The following is a 26,137-nucleotide window of genomic DNA, read 5'->3' as shown; positions in this document are numbered from 1 at the left end:
GTATAGTAGGGGGAGCTGAAACAGGACACACCTCCTTTACTACCAAAATATAGGGCACCTTTGGATAACACAACAGATCTGGTTATATAGATACTACACATCCAATAAAGATTTCTGCATTTGTCCTTATTGATGTTGTGCCAGTGTCTTTGTTTGCATGCCATTTTATTTCCTGAGGGTTTCCACCACAAAGTGATATTGAAATGAATGGGAATAGATATGGATTGGGGATTGATGTACTTTTTGTGTAGATACTGCCCCCTACATGAAAAACATGAAACTGCAACTGATATGTCCAAGTATTTTGACCAGCAGAGGGCACTTTTGGGGGGGGGGGGCGTTGGTCCACAGAGAAAAACAGATGGGGTTCGACTGTTGTCTTTCCCTTTCCAAAGGGACCAGCTACCCATGTCTGGGCAGGCAGTGTACTTGTTAACAGACTCACAGATGCTCCTATAGGACTGCAGCCACAGGACGCAGAGAGAGAGTTCCCCATGCTTCAGCATCTCACCACGGATTGGCACATTCTTCTCTTCTCCTAAATGAACTTCTGCTGAGGGGCCTCCTTTTTACCACGTCTCCTGCAGTGATCAAAGCTGGCAAGTTTTGGAATTTAAAGAAAATCAACTTTTCAGGCTACTCATCTCACGATGATTCCCTTTATTTCATTGGTGATACTATTGACAGTGTGGGCTTCCGATGCAAAAAATGTTCCACAGACAAACAGTGCATCTGTTGAAAAGGATATGTCAAATCTCGACATTCAAGTCATTCAAAGCCATGGTTATGGTGATGAGGATGTAAAACAACTGCAATTTGACAAACAGCACAAGAGAGCGCCGCGGGGCGCAGAGACCATGGACACAGACGCAGGTGAACCTCAGTCTACCTTCTCACAGTCTTATGAGAATGAATTCTTCACCACACCCAGAGCCACCCAGTTCTCTAACTCAACCCTAGACACTGGAGCCACTGGGGCCAACACAGATGGGGACCAGGACAATACCAGCACCACAGAGCGGGGCATCACCCACATCCACAACCCTCTGTACCCAGTGACTGACAGCTCCTACACTGCCTACGCTGTCATGTTCCTGTCCCTGGTGGTGTTCGCTGTGGGGATTATAGGGAACCTGGCTGTGATGTGCATCGTCTGGCACAACTACTACATGAGGAGTGCCTGGAACTACATCCTGGCCAGCTTGGCTTTCTGGGATTTCCTGGTGCTCTGCTTCTGTTTACCTGTGGTGGTCTTCAATGAGCTCACCAATAAGAGGCTGCTGGGGGACATCTCATGCAGAGTGGTACCATATATGGAGGTGGGTTTGATTCCCTTAGCCCCCCCCCCCCCCCCCCCACCATCATCACACCCCACCACCCCTCACCCCTCCCGCCATGGTGGAATCACTGTGGCCTTGTATGAAAATGATTAATGAGCATGGCTATGATCCCCAAGGACAGGTTTAGTACCTGTTGTTGCCTAAAACAACCCTCCATTTATTTTCTTGTGCTTTTGACTATGACATATTTACTCTGATTTATGACATTGTTGCAAATCAGCCAGTAAAATAAACGTATGGGTTGAATAATGTTTATGGGCCACATAGTGTTTTGAAATGTAAAATGTTGTAAATGTTTAAAACTTTTACCAATGTAATATTTATTGTACAATTTTATGGTAAATTACATAGTTGTATGTAAGCCATGCATTTTGTGTACAATTGTATCTTGTCAAACTACAATTTAAACTAATCATTTTAAATCTCTACAGCTCATGTAACAGGTTGGGAAGACTGCTTCCATGTTGAAACTGTTGTCTAATTGAAATGGCCAGTGATCCTGCCTTTGATCTGTTCTCTCAGACGGGTCATTTATGAGTGATGGGTTCAGAGTCTTAATGGGATATTTCTAGTTCCAGTGACATTCTGCTATAAAATAATGCTGTGTTAATAAATGGTGTGTGCAAGGTGTGAAAACGTTTCCCTCATTCCACCCACACTTGTAGGTCAACAGATCATAACTGTCATACAAAAGAAGCATCTGCGGTAAGGATTTTGCAGAAGCAACAGCACACCATGAAAATTCTAGCATAGCTAACAAGTTTAACTCCATTTATCCCTCTAGGTGACTTCCCTAGGGGTGACTTCCTTCAGCCTGTGTGCCCTGGGTATCGACCGCTTTAATGCTACCACTAGCTCCCAGCCCAAGACCCGTCGGGTGGAGCGCTGTCAGTCCGTCCTGGCCAAGCTGCTGGTCATCTGGGTTGGTTCCATGGTGCTGGCGGCCCCAGAGCTGCTCCTATGGCAGCTCAGCCAGGCCGTGTCTCCAGCCACAGGGGCCTTGATGGACTCCTGCACCATGAACCCCACCTCCAACCTTCCCGAGTCCATCTACGCCCTGGTCATCAACTACCACGAGTGCCGCATGTGGTGGTACTTTGGCTGCTACTTCTGCCTGCCCGTAGTCTTCACCCTGCTGTGCCAGCTGGCCACCTGCCACGTGTCCAATGACGGTATCCCTGAGCGTCTGGAGGAGCGCTCCCCCTCCAAGAAGCAGAAGATACAACACAGTCAACAGGTGGAGCGCCAGCTCAACTGCACCGTGATGGCCCTGGCCGTGGTCTATGGCATCTGCGCCCTGCCGGAGAACGTGTGCAACATCGTTCTGGCCTACACCGCCATGCCCATCTCTGATGACACCGCCACCCTACTGGCCCTCATCAACCAGTTTTTCTTGTTCTTCAAGTCGTCGGTGACACCGGTGCTGCTGTTGTGCCTCTGTAAGTCCCTGGGCCAGGCCTTCATGGACTGCTGCTGCTGCTGCTGTGAGGAGTGCCAACCCGGCAGTTCCTCTTCCCCTGGCACCGAGGCCAAACTCAAGAGCACATCCTCCATCTTCTTTGACAAAGCCAAGGACAGCTCCACCATCCTGTCAATCAGCGGGTCCAGCTGAACTGGCTTCTCCTGCCTGCCTTTTCTTTCCATCCTGTCACCTAACCTGATTAGATGTGGTAACAAAACAACTCACCTTTCAGCAGTGGACATTCCAACCTCAACCGCACCCCCTTTCCTCCCCAGTCCCACCACACAGGGATCAGATGCTGGACCTCTCCATGGACACACCTTTTGTTTTCAGTGTTATTAGTCAGAGGACTGGGACCATTGTCAGTGCCACCTTCTCTGTACCTTTAAAGTCTGTAATGTCTCTCCTTTTGATGTTCTCTCCAAATAGAGACCACACCCCATCCAGTTTTAAGGTGGTTCATTTTACAGGAAGTTAAGACTGACTAAGTGCAGATTAGGAGAAGAGCTCCATTTAATATCTTTGTAGAAGTGTCACCCCAATGTTTTCATCCTACGGATTATTAGATCAAGATAAACTGAGTACTATGTTAGATTATTATGATAGGTTTGACTAACTAACATTCCCTTGGAGCCTCAGAGTGTGGGGCACTGAGATAATTATTTTTGATGTCACAGCCTATTTACATATCTGTTAAACAATGTGTGTTCTCTCACTAGCCAACACAGACAAGTGTGCCATAGAGTTTTCTTCATCCCCCCCCCCCCCCCCCCAACTCCTAATTCATCTTTAGCCATCCCGTATCACTGTATGCATCTTTGTTTGTTTTGTTAATAATCAAGAGGGATGGTTAAGACGTAGTAATTTCCATCAAAGTGCTGTGAATAATAAATATTTGACGAGATCATCATGAAAAGTCACTGTACAGAGATCAAGGTTATCAACCGGTTATAAGAAGGTCAAGAGAGAAGTCACCTCATTTTGTGAATAAGAGAAAAAATGGTTCTGAGATGTAAATCCGGCTGTAGTGTTGTTAATTTATCCAATAAAGGTTTATCATTTATCGGCGCTTGTAATTTTTCTCCTAGAGGGGTGTTGGGTGATTAGTGCTTGACTGAGCATCCCATTGACCATCTGAAACTCAATAATGGGGTTGTCCCCCTGAGCTGGAGCATATTTTTCCTCTCACTGATACAGGCTTTGGACAGCAGCAGAGCTGCTCTCATAAGGGTATCCTTGTTCTCCAGGGGCCGATGGAACCCTACATTCTGAATATCAATGCCCTGTTACTACAGTTGAGTTGCCAGGTTACCGTTCCAAAATTCACGTGTATTGCAGACTGGCCAAAGCCGGGCAGGCTTTCCACCATTTTCTCACCCTGCCTGGTTCCCACGGAAACAGGGGGTTTTAACTGTCCAAATCAACATGGGGTGCTGCTGCATGTTCTCTCATGTTGTGGTGAAGGATAGAAGGAAAATAAATGATGTAGAAATGTTTCTAGTTTGTTTTATTTCACTTTTTTTTTTAAATGGAGACGGACAAGGGCTAAGGTCAAAGTTGAATTTCTCTTTCTCAATTGCCACCGAAGTAATGGCTTTATAAAAGGTGAATGCCGACAAGAAAGAGGTAAGATGGGGCTGTTTGAAAGGGGATCATAAACATTGCCCAATTGTTTTTACAGGCAACATACTATAAATCCTTTGAAATAAGTATTACAGTATTACAAGCTTGCACACAAATAACACACACTGGCAGTGCCAGAAAATAGGTCCATTTACATTTCTGCACACTTGTCTTTGGTGTTTCACAAATATAATACCAATGATTTCTCCACAATGACTTCTTGCTTAACATGTTTTCAGTAATCTGACAATGCAGGGCAAAACTGAAATATTTTCATAGAGTATTCAGTCATGTTCTTTTCAATCAAATGAGCCACGATCTCTGCTTTGTACAAGTGCATATGATCTGATTTATGTTGATACCTTCTATCCTATTTCTGCTTGTGATGCCAGCTCGTCATCATGTACATTGAACCTTTCATCCTGGATGACTCATTCTGTTTCTTCACCTGTTGGAGTGCTTCATAAACCGTCCCTCTGCCTCAGTCCTTGTATATTAGTGGACTGGCGTTGGTTGTTGTGGCAGGGGCTGTCTGTTGATTTGTGTTGGTGGCTTCATTAAGGAAACAGAGAGGGGACTGTTAACTGTGCAGTCATTAGTGGCCAGGGGAGCTGAAGAGCTCTGTGCTCACTGCTAATGAGGCTCCAGCACCTCTCTCTCTCTCTCTCTCTCTCTCTCTCTCTCTCTCTCTCTCTCTCTCTCTCTCTCTCACACACACACACACAGTCATCTGCCCAGGCCCTGACAGCCTCTGAACAGGCTCCAAGACCCAGAGAGAGAAACTCTAAAGGGGTCAACCCCCCGACAAAACACCCTCCCCTGTCTAACCCTGTCAATCAGTGCATATTTTAAGGAACCAGACTGTCTCTGTAGATTCCCACTGACTTCTAAGACAATCACCATTGGTTATTTGTAGGCCCTATTGGCTTACAGGTGATCTTTGACATGCTTTCCAATCAGGTTTTCTTGCGTTTCATTGTGGCGGTGATCTCTGATTGAACCTAGCCCATCCATCAGAAAATGATCATGTCACCAAGCCCTAATATAGCCATTACTTAGGTGGCAATTGAGAAAGAGAAATTCAACTTTGACCTTATTGTTGCGACCGTTGCAAAAAATAGAGCAGGTAACGTTGCTATTTTGACCAGGCTGCTGCATGCAGACTGACGCTTTGATTTTTCATAATAACAATGACAAGTTGATGTCAGAGAGCAACAATAAAATGACCATGATTTAATATGTGCCAAAGTAGGTAAGATGATAGGGGACATTTAAACTGAGTTGGCAAGACTTTTAAACATATTACCACAATCATGACTAGCTCAGTTGGCAGAAATAAACATACAGGCTTTGTTGCTGGCAATACCGTTCAGATATTTAAAAAACGTTGGCGGCATGCTAAAGTTGGTAACAAAAGGTGTGTATGAGAATGCGTGATTGTTTTCAGACTGTGAATGGCTCTCATGGCTGTCTCAGACTACTCTCCGTGTGAATGTGTGACTGCATGTGAGTGTTTTTTGTATGGTGAGAGGCAATTCTGTATGTATGCCTATGTCATTGAGTGAGAGAGGAGAGAGAGTGTGTCTCTCTCTCATGCTGCATGTCCTCTTTGGGTTGGCTCAGTGAACGCAGACTAATATGCCCTGAATGTCCCCACTTATGAACACAGAGCTGCCTCACCTCCCCCTGATGCGGGAACAGTGTTTGTTTTGTTCTGTGGGAATACTGACGAGGGTGGGGGGGAGCTCTCAGAACCATTCACCCCTGTTGTCATGGCAGAGGCCTGACAAGGCAGAGGCCTTGGCCCTTCCGAGAAACACAAACTGATCTGAATCAGAGAGATTGGCGCAGATCCTGAGCACGAACGGCCACACACACACACACCGGCCCGCTCCGGACCCCAGGCTTCTATAGCCACCGGACCACCTTGTTCTCTCTGGACAGGAAGTCCTGGTCAGCCTCATTATATTGTGCTGTGATGCCAAGGAGAGACAAAAACAGAACTTGTCACAACTCGTTTGTATTCATGGCCAATGGCGGTTAAACCCAGAGGAGAGTAGAGAGGGAAGTAACTTATTTTCAGCTTTAGTCTGGCCATTCTGAGATCACCACTTCCATAGCACCTCTCTGGTACCCACAATTACTCCCCTCTTTGGGGTCTGGGTGATTGGGAAGCCCTCCAAAACACCTCAATCCAACTTTTTTTGATTGAGGTGAGATTTGCCATACACAAAGACTTCACACACTTGTTGAAAATCAGTTCTGCGAAAGGGAGTGAGAAAGATTGTGTTGTGGGGGTAGAAGGAAATCCCCTTATTTGTGTTGTGTAAGCATGTTAGAACCTAACTCCTGTTTTAGGTGTAGAGTTCTTAGTTTACAAATCTCTCTTCCATACCAGCGTTTGACTAAATAGTTAAATATACAGAGAAAAAAATACACAGTGACAACAGATCTCTAAAATCAATTATTTTAAAGTAAAAGTGCCAGTCAGTGGTATTAGTTTCCCCACAGGGCAGAATTGTGTGCAACAGACAGAACAATATAATGATGCAACATAGTAGCCTGCTCACCATGCTGCTAGGCTAAATACTGCAGAAGTGGATCATCTCAAAGTGACAGCCATGAGGTTATTAACCATGAATCCTGCCAAACGTCCATTCTAATGCACAACCTTCTATCATTAGAAAATGTCCCTCAGAATGCTCATTATAATGCGATAGAAACCAGATCTGAAGTAGTTTAAACCACACACATACAAATGTATACCATGTATGCGTTCAGAATAGTTGAGGGTTTGACTGCCTTAGTCTACTTTCAATCACCCAGAAAGGACCTGTGACTGGGAAGCTACTGCCCCCTGCTGTTCACAATACTTGCTTAATATAGGTAGGCTTGGATCTTCCCTTGAGGAAATCCTTTACACACACACATACATATGAACTCAGCAAAAAAAGAAACGTCCTCTCACTGTCAACTGCGTTTATTTTCAGCAAACTTAACATGTGTAAATATTTGTATGAACATGACAAGATTCAACAACTGAGACAAACTGAACAAGTTCCAGACATGTGACGAACAGAAATGGAAAAATGTGTCCCTGAACAAAGGGGGGGTCAAAATCAAAAGTAACAATCGGTATCTGGTGTGGCCACCAGCTGCATTAAGTACTGCAGTGCATCTCCTCCTCATGGACTGCACCAGATTTGCTTGCTCTTGCTTTGAGATGTTACACCACCCTTCCACCAAGGCACTTGCAAGTTCCCGGACAATTCTGGGGGCCCTAGCCCTCACCCTCCGATCCAACAGGTCCCAGACGTGCACAATGGGATTGAGATCCGGGCTCTTCGCTGACCATGGCAGAACACTTGACATTCCTGTCTTGCAGGAAATCACACACAGAAAGAGCAGTATGGCATTATCATGCTAGAGGGCCATGTCAGGATGAACCTGCAGGAAGGGTACCATATGAGGGAGGATGTCTTCCCTGTAACGCACACCGTTGAGATTGCCTACAATGACAACAAGCTAAGTCCGATGATGCTGTGACACACCGCCCCAAATCATGACGGACCCTCCACCTCCAAATCGATCCCGCTCCAGAGTACAGGCCTCGGTGTAACACCCATTCCTTCGACGATAAACGCAAAGCCGTGACTCGACAGTGAAGAGCACCGTCTTAGGCATCTCACAGTACGGACATCGCAATTTATTGCCCTGGCCACATCTGCAGTCCTCATGCCTCCTTGCAGCATGCCTAAGGCACGTTCAGTTTTCATAACGGACCTTAATTGCCTGTTAGTGTCTTAACGACCGTTCCACAGGTGCATGTTAATTAATTGTTTACGGTTCATTGAAAAAGCATGGGGAACAGTGTTTAAACCCTTTACAATGAAGATCTGTGATGTTATTTGGATTTTTACGAATTATCTTTGAAAGACAGGGTCCTGAAAAGGGGACGTTTCTTTTTTTTGCTGAGTTTATATATGGTAAGAGGTAAAAGTTGGCGTGTCACTGCTATTTTTCCTCATTGACTGAAGTGATTACAACCTCGTCACAACCTTTCCCTCAGGTTGTGACGAGTGCCGTGGCATGGACCTTTACTGAGAGCAACAGAAACACTAACTTTCTCCCACATTGACTCCTTCATACACACGAAACAGAGACAACATCACATGGACAGCACCAACCATCATCCCAACAACCCAAAGCTACAGTGAGATTCTATATTGTTTGGCAACAATTACCATATGAATTCTGCAGACCATGTATGAAGTTGTTTTCACCATTGTGTATAATACTAACTAAAAACAATCATCAATTTAATTGAAACAATGTACAAACAGGTTAAACCAGATACAGTATTTACTATTATTTGCCATAAAAAATAACATTTTTTAGTTCATTCTCAAAGGTCCCACAAATACTTATGCCCAAGCATGCAAACAAATAAAGATATTTTGCTGCGGATTGTCAATAATCAAAAATGACTTAGGTAATTTTGGCAATGTAGGAAGCAGAATAATTCATAGACATGTAAGTTTAGTTTATACAAAATTAGATAGAAGCCTTCACCGTTAGTGGCACCTGTACAATCTCAATTTATCGAGTGGACTTCTTTATCAACAGTCACCGAATAACAGATTTGACATTTTATAATGGGGTTATTCATGACTCGTGATGAGACAAAAACTGGCCAAGTAGTATCTGTACATTACTGGTTGGAAATGAGCGATTACATAAATTAATGGTAAGAAAGGGGAAAGAATATGCAAAAATCAATAAATATATATTTTGTTTATAAACCATGTGTTGCAGATAATGCTTGACCATAGACATGGCCTATGAAAATGTAAAAAGGCCAGGTTGCTTAGTTTAAAGAAACCCTGTCTGCTGTTTCTAAAGTAACAGAAGGGTGTCTGGGTGACGGACAGAGACGACGACAGATCACGCAAATGTATATATAGATATATATTGACAATAGAGATTACGTCAAGGGTACTCTTTAACAACACCTACCATTAGCCTTTAAAAAACGAGAGGCGGAGATACTTGTACACACTCCAAGTATTTAAATCAAATGGTGTAATGCTCCCCCTTCAAAAAAGGTACATACATGTACAGTACCATTTCAGTTGAGCACCGACATTGGGAAGTGATGAGACTATGGCCTGAGTCTTATATTGTTTGAGATTTGATATCAGCGTTCTAAACTTGACTTTGGGGCTGTTAATTGATGCAGTGTTCAGAGTCCATAGTCTTTTCTACCTATTGGGATCAGAGGTTATGTGCAGTACTCCGCCCTGTCTCCGGATCAGTTGAATATGAACCTCAACATCAACAGAGATGATGAAGTATGAAATATGAACACAATTATAATTTTTTTCATTTTTCAGCGCAGCTAAGTACCACTTTATCCATCAGAGGTCATACGTCACTAGAATAATTATTATATTACAAAAAAGAAAATGAACAGTGCAATTAAAACATTTCCAGGCTCTCTTCAGGAGAGTGGAATCAGGCAAGGAGTCTTGGCAAGAGAGGGCCATCCAAAGAAAATAGGGGGAGAATGGACAAGCTTGGGAGGATAGAGGACAGGGTGTAAGGGACCTGTGCAGGCCTGTGGGGCGGTCTCAGGGCTGTGACCGTGAGATGAGGTTCTCATGAAGTGCTCCGCTTGGTTCTGGAGTGCTGGATCAGCCACTGTAGTGTTATATCTGGGGGTAAAATAACCCAAGTTTAAAATGCAATGAAATAAATAAGAAAACCGGAAATAACAAGTCAAAGTCGTCAGATACTGACCAATGTTGTCCTTTTCCTTGCAAGAGATAGAGTAACAGCAGATTTCTCTGTCCTGGATGGCTGAGAGGTTCCTGTGGATCACAGAACAGCCATGAGGATCACTCATTCTCACACACACACACACCACACACACACACACACAGCTGGTGCTTACATCCTCTCAATCAGCTCTTTCTCATCAAGCGACCCAGGAAGATCTCTCTTGTTCCCCAAGACAAGAACCTGTGAGGGGGAAACAATATGGAAAGTTGGACAAAGTCAAAGTAATATGAATATAGGCCATTGAGCAGACGCTTTTATCCAAAGCTACTTAGTCATGAGTGCATACATGTTACATATGGGTGGTCCCAGGAATCCAATCCACTATCCTGCATTGCAAGCGACCATGCTCTACCAACAGAGCTAGAGGACCACACGAGGAAATTGAAGCAATTAGGCCCACTACTGTAGCTATTAGATCAGCCAGTTCTGTATGAGGTACTCACAGGAATACCCTGGAGCTGGGGCTTGTCCAACAAGTTGTGTAGTTCATTCTTAGAGGCCTCGATTTTCTCTGGATCAGCTGCATCAACCATGTACCTTTAAAATGATATGGTTTCAAAAGGTTGAATAAATATCCTTATTTGAAACGGGCAACCAATATAATTGACCACCCCCACCACAAGGGGTAGGAGGCATGACTGAGTCAATGCTGTTACTCACACGATGGCACTGACTCCTCGGCAGTATCGCTCCCACATACTCCTGAATCGAGGCTGACCGCCGATATCCCACAGCTAGAAAAGCAAGGGATCAAAACATCAATACAGCCTTGATACTGTGAAGCTAATCCGTTTTACACCTTTCACAATTAATAAAATAGCTTCAGTGTGTCACAGTCAATCCGAGAGCCCATCCAAGATCCCCCTAAATACGTAACTCTCCTCTCGCTGGAGTAACCAAGTGATGAATCAAGTATGACCATTAAGTGGCCTGACCCCTGTCCGTTGACCTGGCAATGTACTGACCTTAATGGTGACGTTTCCCTTGGTGATTTTCCTCATGTTGAAGCCCACTGTGGGAATCATGTCTTCACTGAACTGGCCAGACTGCAAGGGGTTAAGCATAGAGGTGGGTTACAGATTAAGTTAAATGAAATCACCTGGCAAATACTGTTTGTAATATTGCTAGGACTTCAATTGTGAAATATGATCCTGTCGCTCATAAAACTGACCCTAGTAATTTCATGAAAAGGACTTAAGAAATACGATTGAATGCACTGTGCACAAGTGAACTGTCAGGACATACACGTGTGTGATGGGGGATGATGATAGGCGAGTATTGTCCGTTTCCACAGGTCACGGTGTGGTGGCACTACTGCATGCCTCATGTGCATGCTGTCGTTAAGCGAACAGAGCTAGGGTCATCATCAGCGCCCGTACATGTCAGCAACGACACACGTTAGCTTCCTCGCTAAAGCCGATATTTAAATTATGTCATCGAGACGTAGCTAGCTAACGTGATACAAAATGCTGAGCTAGCAAGCGCTTGCGTTGGTGGAGCACATCTCGATCTGTTCAACAAGGACACATCAGCAGATCAGAGGACAGTAATAAATGATTGACCGTACCGCAATCACGTTCACGAAGGTTGTCTTTCCCGAATACTGTAGTCCCACCAAAGTCAACTCCATCTCCTCCTTCCAAAATAGTGCTTTAAACCAGTCAAGGAGCTTGTTGATCAAAGCGATCATTCTGGGAGCGTTGTGATGGCACTGCTACTACTGGGAAAGGGAGCTTGCTAGCCAACAAGCTAACGTGAGTTACAAGTTCCCTAGCTAGCGCTATCTAGCGTGCAGTGGCAACACAGTAACGTTACATACAGAACGAATAGCGTGCTTGTAATGAATACTCGGTAAATAATCTGTTTTGCGCGCACGTGTTGGCTATATTATTTGAGTTTTTTTTCAGTTATCTGCCTTGTTTACTATGCCTCTTTCCTCCCTGTGTGTATTTTCCAATAAGGGTTGTTCTTCCTTATTGAGTGGGGTTTCAGAATCACGTAGTGAGAGGAGTGCTCGATAAAGAGGGTACTCAGCGCAAATGAGGCTCTGCTTTCACGAGACTTGCCCTCTGCTGGAGAGAAGGAACATTACCGTAGCTCTTGTGTATTTATTTTCTGTTCTACATATCACCATGTATTGATCAATGATGAAATCAACCTGGAACCTGGAAAAGCATCAAATAATAATACATGTATTTATCTACTATATGTATTTATTCTTCAGCATGTCAAGTGAACTCCAATTAGGTCTAATTAGAGCCAAGGACATTATGCATAATACTTGTTTTTATTATCATGGTAGCAAATATGGACAATATTAATACTAATGACGTTGAATAAAATTCAAACTGCATGGTGTGGTGAGTACCACATCACATGCCCATCAAAATGCCACAATCAATGTCACGGTCAAGAGGATGAGATGGACACCGTGTGTGAGCAGATTTCCAGGAGCTTATTCCCCCATGCGGAAATATCAAGTTTTAGCTGGGCTTTCTCTGTCACCGCATGTCCCCGTAGTTTTAATGGTCTGGATAGGGACAGGGCTCTCTGAGCCACTGTCTGTGTTCCCCAGCTGCCTACTGTACTGAGCCAGGGTGAGGTACAGGAACTGGTACTGCTCACTGGTCTGGATCATACCACCCCTAAAAACACAGAGGCAGAGAGAGTGAAGGAGCAGCATCGTTTAGGGCAGCATCCCCAAACTACACAATTTTTTTCATAACTCAAGATAAATATCAAATGCTGTGTTTGAACCAAAGTGTTCACTTGATAGTTGATGTGATAAGTAACAGAGCTTGGTTTAAATTTGCTTGTCACTTTAGTTTCAAGTTTTAATGTCACATGCACAAGTACAGTGAAATGCCTTTCTGGCGAACTCAAAGCCCAACAATGCAATAGTTGAATGCAATAAAAGAAAAAACACAAGAAATAAGAATAATAAATATGAAATACGCAATTAAGTAAGTAAGCATACTATATACAGGAAATATTTAAAAAATGAGTTTCAATAGCATATTTACATGTGCAGGGATAATGGAGTGATGGAGGTAGACATGTGTAGGGGTAAGGTGACTAGGCAACAGGTTACTACCAGAAGCAGGGCGGATGGCCAAAGTGTGTAGTGGCTAGTACCTGTCCAGGCGTAGCTTACAGACAATCTGAAGCACATCAGCCTTACTAGTGTGTTGCAGCTGTAGGCATCCAATGCTACTGGCGATGAAACAACCTGTTCTGCCAATCCCTGCACTGCAAGACAGAGCCCATGAGATCATGTCAAATATAGCTGTAACATTCAAACGTCTGTCATACAATGTATTTATACTTCAGTCTTTCTGATACAGTATCTACCAGAAATACACAGTCCACTTGTACAAGATTCTGTATATCACAACACAAACGGAATTCCATAGCATTCACCTTTGCCGTCAGTAAGTGAATTCAAGCCATTCACCATGAATCATTTCGGAGCCTAATTCTGACTGACATGGTATGTGAAAGGAGCCTCCCTAAGGTGTCGCAACGTATAAATCCTCTGGCAGTGAGATCTGTTCAAGTAGCCTAGGGCTATTTTCTTTTCAAGGACATTCTATCTTACGTCATTGTTTGATCTTTCACATTTATTATATTGATCGCTAATGAGAACCCGTGTTAAGGGGTGTGCTAGTAGGACCTGCAGTGGACGATGGTGGGTCCTGGGCTGGGTATGGACTGCCTGTGTTCATCCACATCCACCACCAGTCTGAGCAGGGGCCCAGTGCAGTCTGGGGTCTGGTGGTCTGGCCATGTGGAGTACCAGTAGTGTCTTACCTGCCTGTTCTCTGAGCCCACCTGTCAGACACATTGTTGTTAGTGAATTATTTGGTTCATTCTTTCATTCATTCAATCATTCATTCAGAAGTTCAGATTTTTTTTAACTGGTGTAACCCAGCACTTTGACTGGCTTTACTTCACACTTTACAGATGATAATAACCTACTATCTCACCTGTATAATCATATCTCGAATGGTGTAGCCATCACATTCTTTCACAATGGACACTCTGACCTCAAATCTGCCATAGCTGCCGTCCTTCTCTGGCCAGTAAAGCTCGCACTTCTGAAAAACAGGACACACTTTTTGTAGACTGTAGACGTAAACATCAATATGTCTGTCAACGGAAACCATTGATGAAAGCTATGGAGGTGGGATAAAATTGACATATCCCTGTCACCTCGTTCTTCTCCTTTAGCTTGGTGATCATGACAATGGTGGTGGATCCCTCCTGCCACACCATCTCCCAGAAGTCATGCACAGTGTTGAGCATGGGGCCCTGGGTGGCGATGTAGGCTCTGGGTGCACCGTTGTAACCCTGCGTGGGAGACAGCAAGAGTTGAGGCTGTGTCGTTCGTTTCCACTTTGACTTCCTGTGGGTTTGCTTGGTTGACATGATACACCCACGTAAACCAACCGTATCACTCTTTACATCATTAAAGGGGCAAGCTACAGTTGCTGCATCCATTTTTGGACTGATAAATGAGTGATATGTAGGATAGATTTTTGAAGAATATAACTTATAAATGCCTCATGAGCTTAGTCCAACTGTAGTACACTCTTAGAAAAAGGGATCCAAAAGGGTTCTTCCGCTGTCCCCATAGGATAACCCTTTTTGGTTGTACTGTAGAACACTTTTGGTTCCAGGCAGAACCCTTTTGGGTTCATGTAGAACTTGGCGAGGAAAAGGTTATACATGGAACCCCAAAGGGTTCTACCTGGAACCAAAAGTGTTCTACAGTACTTGGCACCAGAAATGGTTCTTCAAAGTGTCCTATCGGGACAGCCGAAGAACCCTTTTAAGTTCTAGATAGCACCCAAAGTATAAGCTTGTTTTACTCCCATGTTTGTAAACAAAGTAAATGTACACATACACTGTATAGACTCAAAACATGATTATAACTATAATTGTTTATCTCATGGATGGTCAGTACTTGCATCTATAGCTCTGTCTATGAATTTGAGAGTGGTTACATTTCTCCAGCCCCATCCCACAGCTTTTTTGCAAAATAGTGGTGGCGAGTACGCTTTGTTATAATTTCAACTGCTGATTGCCGCTTTAACATACACTGTGCAGTGTGTATTCTTGACTTTCTCCTCACCTTTTGTATTACTCTTACTTTAAGTTCGCTTGACACAGTTGTGTCAAAAATGCATAAATAAAGACCGTGGTTGTAATAATGCATGATTCTAACCTTTATGTAGTTTGCATTGATGTATCTCCCAGTATCACCCGCTTCCTCTGCTGCAGGGTTTCTCAGACACACACGGGTCTCAGGATCTGGTTAACATGATTATACTGTTTACATTGCCTGGGTGCCAGCGTGTTTCAGCATTTATCAACTATTTCTTCACATATGACTTAGGCACTCACTTGGCAGTATGGTCTTGTATCTGTCTTTTAAGGCGTGTCCTGGAATGTCCAGCTCTGCAGGGTTGACAAAGTTTGGAGGAATCTTCTGTTGGAAAGAATGGACAGGTTAAGGCTACAGATTCCAACTGATCCTACATGCAGTCAATCTCTGCACGTACAGTTACAGTAGATATTAACCTGGTACTCTGAGTTCAGCCTGCTGGTCTCGTCAGATGCCTCCTGCAGCTGAGAGGGGGTCAGAGGGCGTGTTGAGGTCCTCAGCAGGTGGAGGAGGGTCTCTCTGGGGGTGGAGATGGAGCACAAGGGCTCCACCGCACCCAGGCTGAGAGTGCTCACGTCCAGCACCAGGGACACATTGGAGCCCCGTCTGAGGATGTATGGAACCACAGAGAGGACAAAAGGTCAGGAACTCTGTTCAATAAATATAATGACAGTACTGTTTATTATCATGGATGTCTCTCTACCTCTCCTGGAGCTGGAATGGTTTGCGAGGAGCTGTGGCAGCAGGGCAGGGGAATGACTGTTCCTGGTCCACAGGTTGTGATGATGATGGGGATTCTACTGACTCATTCATGGTGGTGTGTGGAACGACTGGGAGGTTTAGAAGGATACCATAAAACCATACTCTACTGACATCTGCTCATAGAGTGAAAACAGACCTGAGAGAGAGAGAGAGAGTAGTGAACAACATCTAGTTCAACTAGTAATTTAACTATATTTTGCATTAGCTTGGTGGTAGCTGAACTAAATTCGAAACTCGGTAGTCTTTTCAGTATAACTTTTTTTTTTTGCTGCCATGTAGTGTTGTAGCTACAGTAACTACTGAAAGTACACACTACTTTTTTTGGCTGAAGGAGCCAATCATTTCCAGCATCAGACCTGCCTAATGGTCACTTGAAATATTGTTTTCGTGTTTAATAGGCTAAAGTGATCTGTTCTTGCCATTTATAGTCTATGACAGGGATCATCAACTAGATTCAGCCACAGGCCGATTTTTGCCTGAGTGGGCTGGAACATAATTACTAATAATTTGTAGACCGCAAATTGACCGCAAGAAGCCCAAAGCGATATAATTGACTAAAACATAATAATTTTGTCACATCTTCTCCTGCAACGCCCTCTACTGCTCATCCTGTCTTTCCCTCTGTGTGTGTGTGTGTGTGTGTGTGTGTGTGTGTGTGTGTGTGTGTGTGTGTGTGTGTGTGTGTGTGTGTGTGTGTGTGTGTGTGTGAATGTGTTTGGGTGTGTGTGTGTGTGATTGTGTGGGTGGAGACAGGTGTGCTGGGGTCAGAGAAGATCTCCACCAGCTGCAACCTGTTCCATAATCAAGACCTCTACTAATACTCAGCCCTGCCACTTCCTCGGTGCCAGATCGTAATCTCTGCTCAGTCAGTCTATGTTGCTCGCCATTTGTTACTATTCAGATCCAGTTATCCTGTTGTGCCTGTTTTCCTCTACGCTACAGTTCTGCTCACTCTGACTCTGGTCCCTGTCTCCAGTCCCACGTCTCATCCTGCTACTCTTTCCTGGATTCCCCACTCTTATTACTCCTTTAGATTCCCCTCTGGACCTGCTTACCCTGTCCCAACCCCTCTCGCTCCAGCCTCAGCCTCCGTACCTGGTTTCCAGCAACCCGCCCGAGCTTCCCCTGACCTGCACTCCATCTCCCCCTTGTGTTTTAATAAATACCTTGGTTACTTTATCCCAGTCTCCTCATCTGAGTCTGCTCTTTTGTTCCCCTTTTCCACTCCACGTAATACATTTCAAACCTTGTTTACGTTTGTATACAATCACATATATATAGAATTTATTTATTTTTACATTTTTTTTTTTTACTTGGGGGGCCCCAAAAAATTGCCTGCGGGCCGCCAGTTGGGGAACCCTGGTCTATGACATTTCAGATTTACATATGATAATTTTTCACAAAGTAGTTTGGATGTAGTGAACTGCTTTTTCACAGTAACTTTAGTTAAGTAAACTATATTGTTCGTAGGGGTAGCTCTAGGGTAGCTTAACTTCTGTCAGTGTGAAGTAATTGGTAGCTTGGTAAACTATATTCTCAGAGTAGCTTCCCCAACACTAGAGATGGATAGGGAGAGAGAGAGTATTAAAGACTGTTAGTGAATTGACCTGTTGACCTTTACTGCCCACATCACTAATTCTGTGACAAACATACTCAGCCATTGTTTTTTTCCCTTCTCTCTGTTCAACTAGTCTACACAGACCTCAAAACTGGCATAAATCACACACGATTTTAACATCCAAAATCTCCATGGATCTTGTAATTAACTATTCTATTTTTATCAGAACTGTATTATAAGTTTATTGCTTTATCACATTATTCCTTATTATACCAACACACCACAATAGCAATTCAATTCAGATGGAATTTGAAATATTTACCCTTATCAGCTCTTCTTGTCAAAAGTACAACAGCTAATGAAATATCTCACATCCCCTAAAACTGAGAAATGACATTCACAACACATGACACTCAGTAGAAAAACTCCATTGATTAACAATTTCTGTTTCAGATCATCATTTCTTTCCCATCTCTTGTTGCCAAACTGTCGCAAAACTGGATCTATCCATACCTGAATCCTGGGCTGTCGATGTGTCAGAATAATCCACAGCCAAATTCAATATCTGCCGTTGACATGAACCAACCAGGGCAAGAAGAAACAAGTAATAACTGGAAAGTGAGAGAGAGAAACAGAAAGAGAGAGAGAGGGGGAGAAAGAGATAGAGACCATGAGAAACAGAAAGAGAGAGAGAGAGGGGGAGAGAGAGATAGAGACAGTGAGAAATAGAGAGTGAGCAAGAACAGACGTGCAATCTTTTTGACACAGTGCCTCGGTATGTTAGTAGGCTAGCCTCTTTGGCTTCAGGTGAACGTCTAAACGTGAGAGTGGCTGAAACATCACTAACAAGTTCCTGGAGGAAAGAGAGGCAGAGAGAATATTGTGAAGCTGAGCTGCTTTGGGAATAGGTGAATCAGTAGTCATTCCTCAATGACTCCAGGCTCAAGGCTGGCGCAAATGTGCATGTCAATAGCTGCCCATGATTTATTCATCATACTAACATTCTGTTTTGCATAAATGTGTGCACATAGTGTATTGGATTTGCTGATGAAGTCCTTGAAGCTGCATTGTATCAAACAAGTAAATTATGTTTAAAAAAACAAACAATAGACAGAGAAATACTCTCAGATAAATAAATAGCTTTAAAATTGTATTTGATTTGAGCTCAGAAGCATTTTTAAGGAACTAAACACTTCAGTGACCATACTAAATGATGAGGAGGTGATGTGGTCATTGATATGATTACTTATAGCACAACAAATGATACAGTAAGGAAGCTCAGAACATAACCGTAAGCCGTACTGCAATGATGGAAGAGCTGAAAGTATGCATCAGTTCATCTGTATGGGCTGACATACAGCATCAGACTGGCCAGAGTCTTCCATGTTCTCGGCTAAAAGGTGACATTAATATGATGATGGGGGAAAACCATCTGTAGTCCACCTGCAGCCATACAGTACAGTATACTTAGGCCTTTACTCTGGCTTGTGATTGTTGCTATCGCACTGAATGAGAAAGGCCTGGAAGGTAACTCACCAGTGCAAGGGACTGCCAATCAAAGTTGGCCCTCAGAATCTCCTCTGTCCGTGAGTACTATGTGGCTGTGTGATGACCAGGGCCTCAGTCCAGATAAGCCATTACAGACACAGGCAGTTTTAACACTGGGCTCCTTGGCTTTAGGGAAGCTGATGAGAGCACTGTTTTTTTCTTTTACTTCTTCTACCTCTCCACGCTTCCTCTCTACTCACCCACTCACTCACTCACTCACTCACTCACTCACTCACTCACTCACTCTCCCATACTCTAAGTTCCACACGCACGCGTACACGCACACGCACACCACAAACACACTCACTCTCTCACACACACACGCACGCGCACACCCGCACACGCACACGCACACACACACCACATACACACTCACTCTCACACACACACACTCTCACACACTCTCACACACACACACGCACGCACACACACACACACACACACACACACACACACACACACACACACACACACACACACACACACACACACACACACACACACACACACACACACACACACACACACACACACACACACACACACACACACACAGATATTCAAGGCTGTATCACCCCTGCAGACTCAGTGCCACCGGCTTCTGTGTAACCTGGAAAGAGAGCGCACTAACCTCAAATCTGAATTTTAAGTTGAATATTATTTTCTCTAGAGCTACAACATGCAAACAATGGACCAGTATGCACAGTTACAGCAATACAACCATTGAGTGGATAATATGTCAAATGTGAGAGCCATAGTGCAAGCATTTTCTAATTTCATCACAGTGTCTTGACAGTGAAAAAGTGAATAACAGAGTTATTTTAATGATTTATTTAGCCTTTACTGAAACAAGTAAGTAATTGAGAACACATTATCTTTTACAATAGCGATCTGATCTATAACAACAATGTTGATTTAACACAAACATCAGAAATGTTTGGTACTTTCCTATTACGTGATGTTGATGTTGTTTTACCACCGTGGATTGAGGACATTTCAAGCGACAAGCTGGTCATATATACCAAGATAAAGGAAAATGAGAGTATAACAGTAAGTTTACAGAAAACCAAAGTAAAGAAAGGTCATAGAAACACGTTAGAGGTATTCATATTGGAGGTACAAGTTGAGCCAAATATGTGCCCAGTAAATGACATGAAGCTCTGTGATAATGCTTAATTATAACATAAGATCTATGCATCACCTGTACAGAGATCCCTGATGTGTAAGGCTTGTGGTGGTTGCTACGTGGGTGGGAGGCTGGTCAACAGGCCTGAATCCGGTACTGAGGGTTTGAGCTAGCCACTTCCTGTCATGGCCATACATCACTTCCTGCTTTTAACAGACTGTTTAAGTCAGACTCAACAATATTAGTCATCCATACCATCAACATTAACATTAACATAAACACCATAGTGTAAAAGTACATGTTTATCTCTTAAATATTTAGCTCTGTACAGTTGAATGGAGGTCCATGGCCATTGCATTATTTCTCAGTCATGATGAGGATATGGGTCCTCTCAGGACCTTCCACCCACACAGGCCAGGCAGCAACACTCTGAATGTGATGCGGATGTTTTGCTTGTATTTTTATTTCCCAATGATGACTACAGTAAGTCACACGCTAAGAGCACACCCGCTGTTCTAACCTTTGAAACATTCTTACACACAACTCTGCAAATAGTTGAAATACTACAGCTACAACGTGTTAGGCTTAGAAACATTCATATTTTGTAGAAGGAAAAAGATTGAATTAGATCCACGTACTGTACTTTGTCAGATAACAGTAATATTGTAGCCCACAAGGATTCATTACCAGAAAAGAAGAACACCCTTGCCTTTCTTACTAACACTCTCAATTGTTTTACTTCATAGTGACACGGACTTTGCTTTATTGAAGAGAAATGTACTTATTAAGGCTGTGATATTTTGTTTTTACCTTTATTTAACCAGGCAAGTCAGTTAAGAACAAATTCTTATTTTCAATGACGGCCTAGGAACAGTGGGTTAACTGCCTGTTCAGGGGCAGAACGACAGATTTTGTACCTTGTCAGCTCGGGGATTTGTGGTTGTCTCACCGAGCTACCTTATGATGAATGCACTAACTGTAAGTCACTCTGGATCTGACTAAAATGTCATATAAATGTAATCAACAGCAGGTGGCACTACATGTCTGAGTCTCTCATCGTTTTCTGCCTAGTTTTCACAATACTATATTCATAGCCTGTTCCACACTACCGTCAATCGGACAAATCGAATAAAAAGTGAGGTTATGTAAATATGAATCGAATAAAGATTTGATTTGGCAACCAACAGACAGTAGAATGTCATCAGTTGCTCTTCGAAGAGCGCTTGTTTTGTTTGTTTTGAATGATAGTTGTCCAGCAAATGTCAGTTGAGTCATTTTCTGTTGCATTTGTCTTGCCTGGAAAACGACTAATGCTTTTGATTTGGCAATGCTTTATTTTCAGTTGAGGTACACATTATAGAGTACAGTCGGTGCATGTCTCCAATCTGACAGAAGGGTGCTGATACTTCTAGGGGTTCTGAAGTGTTCTTCACTCCACATAATCATTGAGAAAACAAGCAACAAATGTCTCTTTGAGAAGTAATTTCCTGTTCAGAATTTCTGAGCACCATGCAGTGGTTACAGAATTTCCATCAGAAAACAAATAGTGTAATATCCCCAAGGATACAAGTCCCTGCCTGAGATGGTCCAGAGAATAAGTCATACTTAAATTCCAGGCCTGGAAAAGGTTTGGTGCATTGATTGGATTTGATTACATTTTTTATGTAAGAAATATCCTACTTTTTCTAGTGTTACACATGCATACTTGCATGTACTTGATGATGAGTAGCAGTTGTTTTGTAGTCAATCTCAGAGAAATCAAAATAGGTTATGGAACACAAGTTCTATGTCTTTGCTGACCACAAGGCTGTGACACTCGTCGGTGGAATGAGGTGAAGACCAAAGCGCAGCGTGGTAAGTGTTCATCATATATTTATTGAACCGAGAACACTAAACAAAAAAACAAAGGAGAACGAAACAAAACAGTTCTGTAAGGTGACATACACATAACAGAAAATAATCACCCACGACACACAGGTGGGAAAAGGCTACCTAAGTATGATTCCCAATCAGAGACAACTAACGACACCATACCAGGCCAAACACAGAAATAACAAATTATAGAAAACGCACATTGACTGCCCACCCCAACTCACGCCCTGACCATACTAAAACAAAGACAAAACAAAGGAACTAAGGTCAGAACGTGACAAAGGCATAAGATGTTCATTTAACTTGTCCTTGGGAACTTAGTTTTCATCAAATTGAACAGAAAAGGCTCCTCCCAGAACCCTGCTTCTCTACAGCACGCATCCTGGTAGATAAAGAGAGAGAGAGGATGACGGGCAGCTGCTCTGCACTGAGGGCCTGTGATGTGAAAGGTTCCAGATGCATGAGGAGGATAGTTTTGGGTGGAGTCCTAAGGGGCTGAACACAGGGAATTAGAGCCCAGAGCTGAAGTCATACTCAGCTGTAGCAAGTAGACACTCCACCCCAAAATCTGCTTGTACTCCTGCACCATGGTCGCCAAGGCAACAGCCAGGCCAGAGAACGGAGAGGACAGCAGCAGAGTCCAGGACCAGACATCCAGAAGCTCCATGCTGCATACACAGACAGACGGAACTGAAGCAGTCAGGCATCACCATAGTTTCCAGGGCTAACACCTGTAAGACTCAAATGGCTGTTTACTTTCATTCATACTGTAATAAATAACGCAGTATGAAGGGTTTACTGAACCTCTTAGTGTCTAATTGCAAAATACATCTCATGTCTCTCTGAGGTGATAATATTGCAGCGCACAGCAGTGAACCCAGGTCGGTGGGGTGAAAGGCAAACACCCTGTTCATCGCACCAATAGCAATAACTCACTTGGTGGGAATTGTTAAGTGTCTCATAGGACGAGGATCGCTACAATATGATAAGCAGGATGGAACACCAAAAAGAGTGCTTCTGTGCTTCATGGCAGTCTCTATGGGGGTGTCACAGGGTTCAATTATCGGGCCGACTCTTTTCTCTGTATATCTCAATGACGTCGCTCTTGCTGCTGGTGATTCTTTGATCCACCTCTACGCAGACAACACCATTCTGTATACATCTGGCCCTTCTTTGGACACTGTGTTAACAAACCTCCAAATGAGCTTTAACGCCATACAACACTCCTTCCGTGGCCTCCAACTGCTCTTAAATGCTAGTAAAACGAGATTCATGTTCTTTAACCAATTACTGCCCGCACCCGCCTGCCCGACGAGCATCACTACTCTGGACGGTTCTGACTTAGAATATGTGGACAACAATAAATACCTAGGTGTCTGCCTAGACTGTAAACTCTCCTTCCAGACTCACATTAAGCATCTCCAATCCAAAGTTAAATCTAGAATCGGCTTCCTATTTCGCAACAAAGCCTCCTTCACTCATGCTGCCAAACATACACTCGTAAAACTGACTATCCTACCAATCCTTGACTTCGGCGATGTCATTTACAAAATAGCCTCCAACACTCTACTCTGCAAATTGGATGCAGTCTATCACAAGCCATCTGTTTTGTCACCAAAGCCCCATATACTACCCACCAATGCGACCTGTATGCTCTCGTTGGCTGGTCCTCACTACATATTCGTCACCAAACCCACTGGCTCCAGGTCATCTATAAGTCTTTGCTAGGTTAATCTCCGCCTTATCTCAGCTCACTGGTCATCATAGCAACACCCACCTACGTAGCATGAGCTCCAGCAGGTATATCTCACTGGTCATCCTCAAAGCCAACACCTCATTTGGCCGCCTTTCCTTCCAGTTCTCTGCTGCCAATGACTGGGACGAACTGCAAAAATTGCTGAAGTTGTAGACTTGTATCTCCTTCACTAACTTTAAGCGTCAGCTGTCAGAGCAACTTACAGATCGCCGCAGCTGTACATAGCCCATCTGTAAATAGCCCATCCAACTACCTACCTCATACTCATATTTGTTTTTTGCTCTTTTGCACACCAGTATTTCTACTAGCACATCCTCATCTCCACAAATATCACTCCAGTGTAAATTGCTAAATTGTAATTACTTCGCAACTATTGGCCTATTTATTGACTTACCACACTGTACACAGATTTTTATATTGAATTATTGACTGTATGATTGTTTATCCCATGTGTAACTCTGTGTTGTTTTTGTCGCACTGTTTTGCTTTATCTTGGCCAGGTCACAGTTGTAAATGAGAACTTGTTCTCAACTGGCCTACCTGGTTAAATAAAGGTGAAATAAATCAATCAATCAAACATTGGTTACCATGCTGAAGTTGATGGTTGTATGATTTAAAGTTTTTGTAATGGACAATAAAATCATCATTATCTCCACCCATGTAATCACTGTCATTCAGAATGTTTCCTCACACTTGGACATGTAAAACTAGCCTCTGTGTCACTTTGAAATAATTGTTATTTTCACCCCATTCATAACCATCAAATCAAATGTATTTATAAAGCCCTTCTTACATCAGCTGATATCTCAAAGTGATGTACAGAAACCCAGCCTAAAACCCCAAACAGCAAGCAATACAGGTGTAGAAGCACAGTGGCTAAGAAAAACTCCCGAGAAAGGCCAGAACCTAGGAAGAAACCTAGAGAGGAACCAGGCTATGTGGGGTGGCCAGTCCTCTTCTGGCTGTGCCGGGTGGAGATTATAACAGAACATGGCCAAGATGTTAAAATGTTCATAGATGACCAGCAGGGTCAAATAATAATAATCACAGTGGATGTTGAGGGTGCAACAGGTCGAAACTGGAGCAGCAGCACGGCCAGGTGGACTGGGGACAGCAAGGAGTCATCAGGCCTGGTAGTCCTGAGGCATGGTCCTAGGGCTCAGGTCCTCCGAGAAAGAGAAAGAAAGAAAGAAAGAAAGAGAGAGAGAGAGAGAGAACAATCAAACATACTGAGCTTTGTTCAATATCAACAAGCTCTTGGAAAGTAATCTGAGATTGGACTTAATCTTTTTGCTCAACCATGGCTTGGGTCAGGACAAAGGGGCACAGGCAGCCCTGGGGTGTGTTAACCTGTACCATAGCTGACCATGACTTCAGCACTGGGCTCTAGATCCCTGAAAAGTGTGGATCTCCAGAGCTCTCCTCTGGCCATCTGAAGCCTGTCATAGGCCTGCTGAATCCAGTCAAGACCAAGGCAGGTATGATGCTGGAGGACTAGGGATACATCTACGGTGAACATCTGAAACACCCCAGGACAGGATGAGGGAATGCCTAATGCCTTTATGTTGTTGTCTTAACCATTCATCCCTTTGCTAAGACCTCTGAGATCGTAGGCTGAGATAAACTCACTGAACGTGGTGTTATTGAATAAAGACAAAGTGAGGCTGCTAGTGCTCATTCAAGTGTTGTAGTGGTGTGTACTTTTGATATCAAACTGCATTTGCAACCATGAAAGCTGTGTCCTAGAAAAACAACAATTGATAAGTAACAACCAGGACTCAGAAAGGCCTAGTCGAATCATCCATTAGCCCTGCATGAAAGATAACAGGTAAGATTATGACAGAGAAAAACAAGATAAGTGCAAGTTCGTAACATGTTGTTGTTGTGTTCCATCACTGAAAAATTAATGTATCTGATTTGGATTAATTCAGATGTGGCTCTGATTAACGAGTTGTGGTTTCTGCTCTTATTTAGCCAGGGAGAAATGGCTCTTCCACTATGGCAGGACATCTAGGGCGGATCCATGGACAAGTCCTCATAAATTACTCCCTTACTGCCTGCGCATGAATCTACTTAATGTGT

General features: G+C 43.4%; 3 protein-coding genes across 5 annotated transcripts; 1 reads left to right on the top strand and 2 right to left on the bottom strand.

Moving 5' to 3' along the window:
• The first annotated feature begins 316 nt into the window (after positions 1–316).
• Positions 317–3,865, top strand: LOC109907994 (G-protein coupled receptor 37-like 1). Its single transcript, XM_020506331.2, has 2 exons — positions 317–1,319; positions 2,125–3,865. The coding sequence occupies exons 1-2, from the start codon at positions 651–653 to the stop codon at positions 2,950–2,952; spliced, it is 1,497 nt and encodes a 498-aa protein (XP_020361920.2). The 5' UTR covers positions 317–650; the 3' UTR covers positions 2,953–3,865.
• Positions 3,866–8,634: 4,769 nt separating this feature from the next.
• Positions 8,635–12,344, bottom strand: LOC109907992 (ADP-ribosylation factor-like protein 8A). Its single transcript, XM_020506330.2, has 7 exons — positions 11,834–12,344; positions 11,232–11,312; positions 10,927–11,000; positions 10,710–10,803; positions 10,379–10,446; positions 10,225–10,295; positions 8,635–10,139 (listed from the first exon to the last, which is right to left on the bottom strand). Exons 1-7 carry the CDS (start codon positions 11,954–11,956, stop codon positions 10,084–10,086), a joined length of 567 nt encoding a protein of 188 aa, XP_020361919.1. The 5' UTR covers positions 11,957–12,344; the 3' UTR covers positions 8,635–10,083.
• LOC109908543 (tyrosine-protein phosphatase non-receptor type 7-like) lies at positions 8,770–18,415 on the bottom strand. Of its 3 annotated transcripts, XM_020507197.2 has the most exons (17): positions 18,267–18,414; positions 18,076–18,136; positions 16,137–16,331; positions 15,850–16,039; positions 15,673–15,757; positions 15,494–15,579; positions 14,479–14,616; positions 14,253–14,363; positions 13,940–14,097; positions 13,402–13,515; positions 11,512–12,911; positions 11,232–11,312; positions 10,927–11,000; positions 10,710–10,803; positions 10,379–10,446; positions 10,225–10,295; positions 8,770–10,139 (listed from the first exon to the last, which is right to left on the bottom strand). In XM_020507197.2, exons 3-11 carry the CDS (start codon positions 16,244–16,246, stop codon positions 12,743–12,745), a joined length of 1,161 nt encoding a protein of 386 aa, XP_020362786.1. In that variant the 5' UTR covers positions 16,247–16,331; positions 18,076–18,136; positions 18,267–18,414; the 3' UTR covers positions 8,770–10,139; positions 10,225–10,295; positions 10,379–10,446; positions 10,710–10,803; positions 10,927–11,000; positions 11,232–11,312; positions 11,512–12,742. The 3 variants fall into 3 exon arrangements, with proteins under 3 accessions (XP_020362786.1, XP_020362787.1, XP_020362785.1); XM_020507198.2 differs by lacking the exon at positions 18,076–18,136 and having other exon boundaries at positions 15,673–15,754; positions 18,267–18,415; XM_020507196.2 differs by lacking the exon at positions 18,076–18,136.
• Between the last annotated feature and the right edge of the window lie 7,722 nt (positions 18,416–26,137).

This window comes from Oncorhynchus kisutch, linkage group LG17, assembly GCF_002021735.2.
Source record: "Oncorhynchus kisutch isolate 150728-3 linkage group LG17, Okis_V2, whole genome shotgun sequence".
NCBI lineage: Eukaryota > Metazoa > Chordata > Actinopteri > Salmoniformes > Salmonidae > Oncorhynchus > Oncorhynchus kisutch.
The sequence above is the reverse complement of the archived record's forward strand: the minus strand, read 5'-3'. Positions and strand labels throughout refer to the sequence as shown.